General features: G+C 40.0%; 1 protein-coding gene across 1 annotated transcript in view; it reads left to right on the top strand.

Moving 5' to 3' along the window:
• Nucleotides 1-13,800, top strand: part of WDFY4 (WDFY family member 4) — a 117,306-nt gene that overhangs the window by 96,829 nt on the left and 6,677 nt on the right. The window contains exons 51-57 of the mRNA XM_062496929.1: nucleotides 136-289; nucleotides 1,883-1,974; nucleotides 6,507-6,719; nucleotides 7,248-7,395; nucleotides 7,864-8,021; nucleotides 9,576-9,734; nucleotides 13,082-13,261. Of these exons, the coding sequence (XP_062352913.1) occupies nucleotides 136-289; nucleotides 1,883-1,974; nucleotides 6,507-6,719; nucleotides 7,248-7,395; nucleotides 7,864-8,021; nucleotides 9,576-9,734; nucleotides 13,082-13,261 (1,104 nt within the window). The remainder of the gene's footprint in view (nucleotides 1-135; nucleotides 290-1,882; nucleotides 1,975-6,506; nucleotides 6,720-7,247; nucleotides 7,396-7,863; nucleotides 8,022-9,575; nucleotides 9,735-13,081; nucleotides 13,262-13,800) is intronic.

Here is a 13,800-nt window from a genome sequence, read left to right as displayed (position 1 = left end):
CTGGGACAGATCTTGAGACATCCCCTTATCATTCATGTGATAAGGGCCATAAGGAGCATTGTAAAATTGGCTAAGATGCTTTTATTTTAACAGAGTGCTCACACTGAAGTCTTTTTCTCTGTCTCCATTTCACAGGGTGGGAGTTTTGATGTTGCAGACCGGATGTTTCACAGTGTCAAGAGCACATGGGAATCAGCATCAAGGGACAACATGAGTGACGTCAGGGAGCTCACCCCTGAATTCTTTTACTTGCCAGAGTTCCTAACCAATGCAAATCACTTTGAACTTGGTAAGTTCTAGGAGGGGTATAAGTGTTCCTTCCAGCATCCTACCAAAAGGAAAGATCCAGATCATATGTTGAGAGTTGGTCTCTGGACTATGTGGGTGAGTTTTTCTAAGGATGAGATCCATTTTTATTCAAATAACACAAGAATACAAGCTTCTGAAAACTGAATTATGTCAGAAGAATCAAGTTTCCAGCCCAGGAAGAAGCAAATAGTTCCTGTTAATTTCTGGGCAAAAGAATTGCACGTTTTGTCACACAAAATTGGGGTTTTATATAACCAATCTAGTTGAATGCTTTTGAAAGTTTGGCCTGTATTATCACATCTGTTTAATAATTGAAAATGTGTTTCTTTTGGAGATGTGTCAATTGTTAAATGGTGTTGGTGAAGGGCGGTTTTGTTTTGTTTGTCGTTTTTTTTAATCTGCATGAGATCATAAGGTGATTAGTTTCCAAATGTTCTGACTCTCATCTTCAAAGGTTCTGTCCAACACACCTGAACTTGATATATTTACCCCGTCCTCAAGCAGCATCACAATCCTCTCCAAATGTGCACTGTCTCTAGATCTTTCTACATCCATGATGAAGGTTCAGAGCGAATCCAGAAAAAACACTGTTCAGAAATAGGCATGGCAGCCCTGGTTCACTTCACTTTACAGGACTTGCACACCATTTACAATGCAAAGCTGCTTTCTTTAATAGACACTGGTTGGTTAACAAAAAAAGGCAGAGGAAAAATACCTAAAGAATCATCCTGAATTTGTGACAGCAAAGGCAGCTTAACCCATTGAAATCTAGCTATGATTGTATTTAAGGTATCATGAGGTATGCTAAAAGACAGTGATGTTTGTACTTACATATTTATATATAAGAATAAGGAAAAAAATCTGTTTGAAGTTTGTTAAAAGATAAGAAAGAATTAGGGTAGTTTCTTCCTGAGAGGAGGTCAAGAATCAAAACCTGGCTAAAATCAGGGTAAAGAGACTGACCTGAGTGGAATTGAGTGGGGGGGACCCAAATGGCACTAGAATCTATGGAGCACATATACAAGAAGATTTTAAAATAGGCAAAGCCAAGAACATGAATCTGTTTGTTGCTAAATTGCGGGGAAACTTGGCCTCAGTTTAGATTTAAATTCATCCAGTTGCACAACAGTGTGCTCTGAATTAGGAACATATGCTCACCTTCTGAAAGGAATCAGGTTGCAAAGGACTTGAGAACTAAATCCCTCTCTGTGACTGCTTTGGTAGGAATATTTGGCAGTTAGGCCCACAGGATTATGTATAAAAAGAAAGTTGTGCAAACACATTTGTCTTGTCTGTGTTTGCATTCTGTACTAAAGCAGTTTGTGCTCAGGACATGCATGTTTTTGCTGCATTAATGACAATTACTAGAACATCTTCTCACTGCTTTATTACTGGATCAGAAATCCCAGAACACCGGTTCTTCAGTCTTCTGTGGCACTAAATTTGATGAACCTGAAACTGTATGTCTGAAAATCACCTCAATTTCCTTTTACTTCAGTGTTTCAGTAAAGTTGTTTCCTATTTTCAGTGTGTCTGTTTCTTGTTTTGGACTCTCCCTTTGTAATTCTTGCAGGCTGCATGCAGGATGGAACAGTGTTGGGAGATGTGCAGCTTCCTCCTTGGGCAGATGGGGACCCCCATAAATTCATTCTCCTGCACAGACAGGTCAGTGAATATAAAGATTTGTGACAAAATGCTACGGAAAAAGAAGCTCTGAAGGCCAGAGTCACAAATTAAAATGTTGGATCCAAATGCATCCTATCTTTGTGAACTTTGTGTTGGTTCTGAACTTTGCATGTCTGTTTCTCTGCCTAACAATTCACCTTGAATCAAGGCAAACTTAACAGACCAGATGTGGATTATATATAGATTTGTGGCATGAGCATATCTCAGTCCACAGGTGTAAGAGAACATAATATAATGCACAGGAATTTCTATGCATACAGTTCCATATTGTTTCGAACTATCTTTGTGTTTATTTAAATTACTTATTTCCATCTCTGAGTCATGCCAGAACTAAAGTTGTTTGTTTGTTTGTTTGTTTGTTTGTTTGCTTACTTTTGGGGGTTGGGATAGGGGAAATCTAATGTAATTCTCTGCCCTTAATGGAGTCAGCCTTGGCAATTTGAAAGCAAATATCTCTAAGGTCCTGAGACTTACTGCAATTAGTGCTATCTATTAACAGTAAGAAAGTCCACGTGATGTCATTTGCTACAAAAATGTGAATGCAAGAGCAATTCTCTATGAAGATTGTTGCACTGAACTCAGACTTTGCAGCATTGTATCTCAGACTCCCTAATGCTCCTGCGTGACCCCATCAGATTTTCTTTTTTTTGGCTGCATGAGTGAGTGCACACTGACTGTTGCTGGGTACAGCTGTGATGAATGTATGTGCTACCACTGGTGAGGCTTAACAAATAGCCCGTGACTTTCAAGGCATTACATTATCCTGGTTTGTCATGTTTCTCCATGTTTTGGCTCAGTAAGTTCTTCTCACCTCTGCTCTGCAGGTCCTGCCCTTGGAATTTCAACTTTCTCAATAATCACTTTGTAGGTGATTGTATCCAAGCCTGTGGATTCAACCATCTTTTCTATTTTGGTATCTCCAAATAAGCTTCTCCTCAGCTGACCTCTCCAAGTGCTGGCTTAAATCCTCTGACCTCCTTACTACCCTAACTTATTTTGAAAAAAACAGCATCATACTCTTATTTTGTAAATACTTTTCTTCTTCTCCAAACCATTAACAGTAATCACAAGTCCCCCACTAAGTTACCATTACTTTCATAGAATCAAAAATGGTTTGGGTTGGAAGGGACCTTAAAATTCCTAATTCCAACCCCTCTGCTGTGGGCGAGGATGCCTTTCTCTAGACCAGATTGCTCAAAGCCCCATCCAAGCTGACCTGGAATATTTTCAGGAATGGGGCATCCACAATTTTCTCTGGGCAACCTGTTTGAAATTATAAGCATACTCACAGTGGGCAATCCTTTCCTAATATCTAATGTAAATCTGCCCTCTCTGTTTAAAGCCATTCCCCTTTATCCTACAATCCTACAATCCCCTTTGTCACTACAATCCCTTGTAAAAAGTTCCCTTCTGGCTTTCTCATAGGCCTCCCCTTAGGTACTGGAAGTTTCCAGATGCTGCAAACTCTTTGGCTTGTGAATGACTGAGTATGAGAGAGAGCCAGTTCAACTCTGGTGTTATTCACACACACTCAGATTACTCCTGTGAGTGAACATGGGTATGATCTGAGCCTGTGCTTGCCTACGTTTTTGTTTTTTTTTTTTGGTGCAATAATGCTGCCTGTGTTTGTTTTTTGGGTTTTTTATGACTGTTGCTTATACAGTGTGACTTGATTATATAGTGAGATACTTCATCTTTTTATGTAAAAGATTAAGAGGCTCTCTTTAGTTTCCATTTTGAATTTATGGCCTGAACACTTTACATTAAATCTGTATCAGAATAATAATGCTAAAAAATATTTAAAGGAAGTTAAATTTCTATCTTGCTGCTTTACCTAATTTGAAATGGATAACTCTTTTTATGGATAACCTGCTAAAAATTTTGTCTCCAGTCATTTTGAAAATGCAGTCATCTACCAAAGTTTTTTTGGGTTTTTTTTGCCAAAGAACTGAAATGGAGATTAAAAGCCATGTTGCTGAGACAGATATCTCTGGAGTTGTGTAGAGAACAACTTAGAGGCTCAGAGCTCTGTTCACACTGAAAGGTGATGGAAGGGCAGAGAGATCTGAGCTTTTGTCAGTGCCCATAACCACACAATGATACAATTACTAGGAGTAAGGAGATCCTCGTGTAAGTTTTGTGTGCACTCTAGGCTTGCTGCTGGAAGTACAGTCCTTGCTAAAATAAAGAGGGTGAATGAGAGTTGTCTCTTATCTACTGCAAATTGGTTTTGGCTGTTCAGGTCAAACATGCAACAGTTCCCTCATATTCCTCAGTGGCTCCATGGAAGGCATGGAGGTTTTGGGGCTGTCTGGTTTCTTTCACTGCTCTGTCTTGTGGTCTTTCCAAGGTGCTCAATATCTGTTTTCCAGCTTCCCAAATACGGGGAAGGCAGCATTGTCCTTCCTTACCAGCTGTGCTGCAGACAAAAAGCCATGGATGACTGAAAGATGCTGCAACTTTACACTGATGCTTTTAAAGAAAGACATAGGGAGACATCCTGTCTATTCTACTGTGGTTTGCTTGGAGTGTAAACTACTGAGCTCCTTACTGCTTGTGTAATGGTGAACACTCCAAAGGCACTTGGATACCATGGAGAAACCTGCTTTTACCTTGTGCTTTAGAGTAATGGTACAGTTTGGAAATGAAACAAGAGTCATCCCTGCTTAGCATGGATTTGCTGTCACTGTAGAATGATCTCAGATTGTGTGAGCTAGGTTTGTTTGGATGAAATTAAAGAAAAGCTGCACTCCTGAATCTGCACTCTTTCTTCTGAAAAGTTGTGTGTTCCAGATGCTGGTAGCATTCAGCCTGCATGATCAGTCTGGATTTAGTCAGAAATAAAGCTCCCAGAGGGTATTTAATGTGGATACAGGGTGCTCTCTACCATTTGTCTGCACATCCACTTCCACTGGGCTGCAGTATTTAATAACATTGACACAGCTGATAAATGAATTTAAATCTCAAATAGGAATGACTTAGCAAATAAAAGATCATGTTCATAGACTTATCTTCTTAATAATTTGCCAGACCTGATCAGATTTCCTTACAGTCAGTGCAGTATTGTCTCTTCAACCATAGCTGATACTAGGTACTACACAGGGAAGTGCAAGACTTAATTAATCTGCCTGGGAGACTTTGTCTAACCCAGAAGTGAAGAGCCAGAGATCTTGAATTCTGAAACATGACGGTTTCTGTCTCTTCTGAAATCATCCACAAGGCTGGAGGTACTAATGAATGGTATTGTAGTCATTTTTAGGAGGCTTCACAATGTGTTTGATGCATAAAACATATTGAGGTTGCCACTATTCTGAGGTTTGACTATTGCTTTCAACAATATGAGAACAAGGAATTGTTCTTGACATAAAACTCTGAACAGCTTCCTGTCTCATGCTTAATAAGTTAAGAATCTAGTCCACTAAATGTATGTATTTACTTCCTCCCTAAAGCACAAGTTCTCTCTCCCTAGCTGGGCTTGCCATTGTGTTCAGTGAAATACAGAGAGGCCGCACAGTTACAGCTCTGTTAGTTGCTTTGTTTTGCTTTGGCAGGAATGCCAGTCAAAATTTACAGTTTATAATTCATGGACTAACTGCTTTTATTAATAAGAATGAGTTCTGAGTCTGTTCAGGGACAGATTGTACACTGTGCTTGTTCTGTGAACTGCCTGTGATCATTATAGCTGTGGGCAGGGTCATTTACAGCAGCTGCACTGGGCAACTGTCTGCTCTGTGAAATGAGCCATTGTTCTGGATTCCATTATTTTGTTTATTTCTGCTGTGCTTTGGGTGGGCTGGTCTGCTTGGAAGACCTTTCACTGAACATCAGGGATTACTCAGTCAAATGATTTGGAGAAAGGATAGTGCTTTTAATAAAGCTTGACACTGCTGCTTGAATCATTGGGCAAGTCTGTTTGGGAACACACAAAAATTTGGTGAGGCAGGTGATGGCAGGAGCAGTCGTATTTAGTGAAGCCTCACGGGTAAGGCTGAATAACCTGGTGGTGGGCATAGGTTCAGCTTGAACTTGTGTCTCCTGCTTATGAACTTGCTGTCTGGGACTTCCAAGCACAAGTTTTCCTCTGTGATTGTATTGAGCTCTCTATGGAGCCCACATTTAGGCAGATATATTACCTTATAGCATCTCTTCCAGTCTTCTCCAGTAGTAATTGTTCATTCTGGTCCTATTAATCCATGTGCTGATCACTGTGGGTGCCAAGATCTGTGGAACAATTTCATTTTACTTTGTGGAACCCATCTGTGCTGTCTCTGAGGATATTGCTTCTGGTCTCTCTTAAGTGAAACATGTGACACCCTGTCCTGTTTCCTGTGGGGGTCTAATTCAGTCTCTTCCAGTGTTTTATGAGGATGTGCTGAGAATGGTGGTACTGGAGGAACTGAAAGTGTGATGATTGACTTGCAGAGCATTTGTCTCCAGCAAGGACTGAAAAGCAGTAATGCATTGGTGATGGATCCAGTCTGGTGAATTAAGTCATTTTGTTTTCGTTTCAGGCACTGGAAAGTGACTATGTCAGTGCACACCTTCATCGCTGGATAGATCTGATTTTTGGCCACAAGCAGCATGGCTCAGCTGCAGTGGAGGCAGTTAACACCTACCACCCTTACTTCTATGGAGATAAGATGGACCTCAACAACATTAAAGATCCTCTGATTAAGAGCACTATCCTGGGATTTATCAGCAACTTTGGGCAGATACCAAAGCAGGTACCACTTTATCATGAGAGTAGAGAACATAATCTATCTTGATCTTACAGTATTTTGACTAGAAACCAGTAATAGTAACTTAAATCAGAAACATTTTTTGATATAAACCTGCTGAAAGATGAGTTATAGGCTTTTCCAGATTGTGTACTACATCAATATGCACCCACACTTTCTAACCATGCTGCTCCTGTTGTGTGCCATACCCAGAGCTGATGCTCTGGGTTCTGCTCCTTCAGTACAGTCACACAAGTAATCACTGGTCTGGAAATGGGTATAGTCAACTAAAACTCAGCTCAAAGTCTCACCTGTGCTTTTCTTTCTTCTCTGGAATTGCTAAGATTAGGTTTCTGTCCTTCTCCGAGGGAGGGCTGTAGTATGGTGAAAATGTAGTATGCATAAGATTTTGTTTTAATTAAGAGGGTCATGTATGGCAGTCCTGGAGACTGTCATTAAGGATTTAAGCAGGTGTTTCTCCTGCATGATCTTGCAAATAGAGATTTATTTTTCAATTACATTCCTTTGTTCTAGCTCTTCACGAAACCGCATCCATCTAGGAATGCTCAGGGGAGAAGTTCAGCAGGAAGAGAGACTGGGCTATTCCTTCACTCAAGTGGAATTCTTCCTCCTTTTGTGAGCAGCCTGCAAAATCTGAAGCTCTCACCAGTTACCATAAAAGGTGCTGCAGAGTCTGTGTTCCATTTTCTGAGCTAACAAGTACACAGTTCTTGGATAGGATGAATCTGGATTTTTAAGATCACAAAAGTAGTCATGCAGCTTTGTACGAGTTGGTTCAATCAAGATCCCTTCTGCCAAATGTGATTTTTGTATCTTTGTATTAGGAGTGGGCCATGAAAACTTCTTCAAACTTCTATTGCAGAGTTTGGAACAGATTTTTTTTTATTATAAGATATCACCCTCTGCACATGGATTTACGTGGTTCACTGGAGAGAAGCGTTTCCACTACTGTGTGTGGAATCTCAGTTTCAGAGGGGATTTCTGTCTATGGGCCTCACCACAGCGCTGAGAGTGGTGACAGTCTCACCAGATGTGACTTGCCAGCCTCACCACATAAGCTGTGCAAGGAGAAAAGTTAACATAAGTGCTCTAAACCAAACAGAATTAAATATTTTCTCTGTCTTGCCAGACTATCCCAAGGGAGCTATTGGGCACATTGTTCATACAGAGAAAGGCATTCTGGCTGTTGAAAAAAATAAAATTTTGATTCCTCCTCTTTGGAGCAAAACATTCTGCTGGGGATTTGAGGACTTCACCTGCTGCTTTGGCAACTATGGATCTGAGAAGGTAAATAAGGAAAACTAAGAATTCGATAAATTACATGTTGTGGTCTTTGACTGGTTTGGGCACTCATTTCAGAGGCTGTTGGAGAGCTGATTTCAGAGGACACTGTACAGGACTTTCTCACAGTAAAGGTTTTTGAGGAATCTCAAGTTGGATATTCAAGATAGTGTAAAATGATTTTACACTGCTCAAAACCATGGCGTTTACCTCTAAATTATCTCAAGTTTTCCATCCAGTGATTGTGTTGTCCATTGGTCGTAAGGACATCACAAGGTCTCCTGGTTACTGATTAGAAATTTCATTGTGCAGAAATTTCTGCTGGAATTAAGACAGAACCATCTGTCAATTCCCCTCTGGCTCCAGCATAGCCCAGTGCATTCATTCAAAATAATGAACTTAATACTCTTACTTCCTTGCTGTTAAAAATAAATGGTGTATATCATCACACTGCTCATTAGGGCACTTGACAGATCTAGTTTCTTCCTCTACCATAAATACCCTGATTTTTGGATGTACTTGAGACAACATTATGCAAAGAATTCTGAGTTAGTTTAGGTACCAGAATAGCATAATATGTAATTCAGCAAGATACTGACTTGGGTATTTGTGCAAGTGGCACTCATTTTGTTTTCACAGACATACCCAAAGCCAATGGAAATGAAAGAGCCATGAGATATATTTTAATTTCTGCTCCCTGTCTAATAAAATCAGTGCTTAGCAGTTCACACTGTTGCTGCAGGCATCAATTATTCAGTTTGTCACTGCAAAACTCAGGGTGACGCTGAGCATAGTGTGTGTGATTACACAGTCAGTATGAGTAGTAGTTTGATGTCCAGTCTGAATTTTCTCTGGGTCAACAGTGCCAGTGGACATGAGTTTATCAGAAACTTTCATCCTTGTTCTAAGTAGGTAAAGGTTTGTTCTGTCTGTGGTAGAGGTCTTGTAGCTCTGCCATCCAACTCCACTGGAATCATTGGCACCAGAGTGTTGTCCCAGTTGTGTGGGGGAGAGCTAATGCAGAATGTGCAGAGGATGCTTGTGCTGTAACTGTAGCAATGTCTAATAGACCTGACAGTGCTTTAGACTGATTTGGGTGCTGCTAACAGAGCACTGAGTGGATTTTGTCTTTTGGCTTTTTAGTCCAAATAAGGAAGGGTTGCAGGACCTGGCAGCAACTCTGTTAGCAGTGGCCATCACAACCTGAGACTTCTTTTTAATCTACATGGAATGTTTGCCTTCTGTTACAATATGGTGGCAGAATGAGCTTTTCTGAAGTTGTGTAGGAATCAGGACCCAGATCTCCTAAGACATAAGATACGGAGTTTTGTTAAGCATTCCTGTTGGCTCCTGGAAGATAGAACAGCTGCATGCAGCCATAGCCTGTGCATGTCCATATGTTCACAGCTGTGCTCATATAGAGACTGGTTATGATAAGCTTTTCTTTCTTAGATTTAAAATATGGAGGCTCAGTTTTGAACATTGAATCTATCATTTCGTAATAGTAAATATATGGTATCACCAGATGAGCATTTGAATTAGAAATGCTTTCTTGTACAGAATGTGACTACGTTTGAGTGCATGGCAGACTGGGGAAAGTGCCTCTGTGCAGTGTGTCCTTCAGCAACTACCATAATCACATCTGGAACAAGCTCTGTTGTGTGTGTCTGGGAATTCTCCCTGGTCAAGGACAAAGTGAAATGTCTAAACCTGAGACAGGTAAGTACTGTGGCTCTTCAGCTATAGAAACTTAATGAAGTTCAGAAGATGAGGTTTTTATCTCTCAGCTGATTGTCAGAAGAAGCACCTTTGTTGCAGAAGAAGGTAGGAAAGAAGCAGTAATAAGCAGTATCCTGTGACAGCCTGTATTAGGGCAGGAGCTGATCATATGCCTTATACCAACAGCTCATAGCTATGAGTGCCACTTGGTGGATTTTTCCCTTTAGTATAATTTTCAAAGTTCATCATGATAAAAGAAATAATGACAATAAGGCATATTCTCCTCTCTTGAAGTTAAGCCCTTGGTTTATTTTCAAAAACAAGTATCACCTGGAGATGCTTGTAATATATTCTGGGCTGCTACAGCAATGGAAAGGATATTTAAAACATCCTGCAAACTTAGCTGGTGGAGGTGAAGGCTCAGCCAGGCAAAGTTCTTGATTCTTTTTTCTCAGCTCGAATTCAGAGCATGCAAAGTTTATCTGTCACTCTGTGAGGGAGGGATGCATCCATTAAGAATTCTATAGTTTTTGTCCTCATTATCCAAAGCCCTTGTTGGAATTTGTGTTGAAATTAGTGGGGAAAACTGTTTTAGAGCAGCCTCTCTTTCGAGGTTTATGATGTTTAATGCTGTTAAAGACAGAAATATGAGACAAGATCTGATGACCGTTTAATCCAGCTGGTTATTATTCCAAAGGAGAACATGAACATAGAAATGGAAGAACTAGCAGTAGAGAAAAGCATAAGCAATAATTTTCATCAGCATCTAAACTATACCAGTCAGGGGTCAGTCTGAGTTTCAGGCAACCAAAGAGGCTGTCTTCTATCTGCATTATAATGTCTTTCTCTTTAACAATCTAAAATCAGCTTTGCTGATGTGTTCCACTGTGATTAATTTGGTATTACCCAAAATCCACAAAGTGGTATGAGATCATGCAATAACAAATTTTGTATTTTTTGCTTTACTTGCTAGCAGAGGCTTTTTTTCTTTTTATGACTGTCTGGACTGGATGTAAACTTGAACTATGGTTCTAAATGTCTTCCAGTGAATTACTTTCTGCTTTCATGTAATTCACTGTTTCATGGTGACTACAAAAACAAATTCCTGAGAGAGTGAGCTTTGCTTAAGAACAGCTTATGTGCTATAAAGTGGATGCTATTCACTTACCAGCTGTCTCATGGGACCAACACATTCTGGTTTGGAATGTAGCAAAGTACAGAAATTGTATTTCTGCAGAAAAAGTAGCTTTTGCCTCTCTAGCAGGATCTGGTTCCACAGTTCTGTGGAACACTAAAGATTGTGAGTGTATTGATCCATGCAATTTACTGGCAGAGGGATCTGTGCAATCCAGTCATGAGAATTGCTGGGCCAAATGAAACACTAGAACAAGGTGTGCTCTGTGCCTCACAGACTTCTCAGGAAGGTGTGGAGCCTATCTGTAAAGAGTCTGTGTCCTTGTCAGTCAGTTGAGTTGAATGGTCAAACTTGATTTAAGTTTTCTTGGACTAAACATTCCTGCAGTGAAGCTGGCCTTCTTTTTTGTATTTGATATTTGTTAAAATACCTTGGAGATAGGCATCAGGATCTTTATGCAAATATTCTGCAGGATATTTCCCATTAAGGAAAAATCTGTCAGCCTTTGCAGAGTGATAATGAAAAGATGTAGGGAGACAAAAGCATGAGATGTTTTTTCATGAATGTGCATTGAGACTGCTGGTTGAAACTGATATTGTAATTGTGTGAAGGTCTATCCCTCTCTTCCATACTCAGCTTGTATTTAAATCTTCATGGATTAAGATAAAAGTGAAAAGTGCTTTAGTGAAACTTGTGCAGGAGCTTAGCTTGGGTTGATTTGGCTGTTGGATGCTTTCACACTGGATATATTTTCTTTTATGCTTTGGAGAAAGGAGAGGAAATTTTGAGCCCTTGACCCTGCCTTGTCCCAGTCTTTTTTGCAGCAGTCTTGCATAGTTCTCAAGCACTTGATTATGCCCAGTCCTTTGTAAAAACAATGTTCTACAGCCAGTCCAAAGCTATCACTGAGCCTTCTTTTCCATGCTCAGGTGAGAGTGTTTCTGACTTCTAAAAACCACAGTTAAAGACCTAATTTTGTGCCAGTATTTATAGTTGACAGTTCTTGTGAATGGAATAAGTTCTAAGCTGAAAGTCATCCCTCACAGTTGTGGGTCACCTTCAGTAATAGAGATCCTGCTGCAGCTCAGCTTCCTCACCAGTGGATTAATGTTTGATTGCTGTTGTCCTGGTGACCTTGACAAGTGGCAGGGCATGCTAGCCAGAAAAAGCTCAGTATCGCAGTCACATGCTGGAAAAGAGCATGAGGTGTGTCCACAAAAGCCATCTGGTACATGTGGCTCCCCTGCTCCAAGCTGAACTGAGATAGAACCAAGAAATGTGCTAATAATGTCATGGAAAGAAAGCCAGCAAGCAGCATGCATTTCCTTTGACGACCAAAAAATGAAACTGGTGGGTCTGATTTTTCACAGTAAGGCAGCTAAGAAATGAGCTCTGAAAGTCTTTATAGGAAAGCTGTGAAGGACTTTTTCTCTGCCACCCTACAGGTTGCACTGTCATTTACTGTGGTTATGTAGCAGAAGTGTACACTGCTGTCACTTGAGAATGCTGCATACAACAATTGTTAGCAGCATACTTCAATCCATGCCTTCTATCTGTGCTATTCAATTGCCTAAAGCATGTTTATTTTTTAAATAAACTGTTTAAATAAGCCTAACTGGACATTCCTTATGTCTCTGAACCTATAAAACAACAACAAAAAGAATGCTGTGTAATAATGAAAGAGAAAGGAATCTCTACATGTCTTTAAAGCAAGAAATTTCCTTAAATGCCGTTTCTCTTCTTAACCAGTGTTAGAAATGTAGTCACACTTTTTCAGATACACAGAAAGACTGAAAAGGTTACAAAATACATCTTGATAAATTGTATTTCAAAAAGTTTTTTAAATATTGACAAATTTCCAAGCATAAATTTTAGTTAAAACTGCATGGACTGAAGTGAAAAAAAAAAGATTTTTTTTCTTCCTGAGCACAAAGCACTGTCTGGAGTGTGAAGAGTAGGCCAGGGGCCTTGAATCGCTGTGCAATTTGGGCAAGTCATATAAACTCTTGGACCTTCAATTTTCTTTAACCTTGAGTTGAGGATAAGGATGCTTCTCTGTAATATCCTTTGGTGTTCCCCCCTCATTGACTCTTCAGTTTTCCAAAGAATGACTTGGTTGTTTGTTCTTACTAAGTAAATGAGGTAGGACTGTAGTTCCCTAGTAAATCACCCACCATCTACTGTGGTTTACTGGCTGTTTTTTCCCCACCAGGCTTTGTATGGACACACCCAGGCAGTGACCTGCCTTGCTGCATCTGTAAGCTACAGCATCTTTGTGAGTGGATCCGATGACAGAACCTGCATCATCTGGGACCTGAACCAGCTGACGTTCATAAACCAGCTTCCTGCCCATGAGGAAAGCCTCTGTTCTGTTGCCATCAACAATTCAACAGTAAGATCTTCATTTATCATCTTTATTCTGATGCATCCATGAACATTTCATGATAATGTAATGGATGCTTTTCCCAACATAAAAACATCCTGAGAGTCTGATACATTGATTTTTTTTTCTTTCTAGAGAGATTGCTAATAGTTCTTAATGATGAGAGGTGAGCACTAAAAGCAACATCTTAGACTGAGTAGCTAAGTAGAAATATCTGTAGATAGATTAGATAGATAGATAGATAGATAGATAGATAGATAGATAGATAGATAGATAGCAAGATTAAACAACTTTCAGTTTATGAAGCATGAAGTATTACCCTAGTACATCCTGGATTTGGCTCACCCATAACCTTTTTGCCCTGTTATTTCATTAATTTCTCCTGACATTCCTGCAGCAGAGCCACATCTGAGCTGCACACTCATGCAGCTGAGACGTGTTAGACTGCAGTCTGCCAGCTCAGCTGACAACTGCCTTACACCTTTGCAGTGATAATGTTGGCTTTTTCCTTTGCTTTCTACTCCCAGGTGTGGGGAGAACTCCTGATA

This window comes from Cinclus cinclus, chromosome 7 (assembly GCF_963662255.1).
Source record: "Cinclus cinclus chromosome 7, bCinCin1.1, whole genome shotgun sequence".
Taxonomy (NCBI): Eukaryota; Metazoa; Chordata; class Aves; order Passeriformes; family Cinclidae; genus Cinclus; species Cinclus cinclus.
Note: the sequence above shows the minus strand (reverse complement) of the source record. Positions and strands in the feature narration are given on the sequence as shown.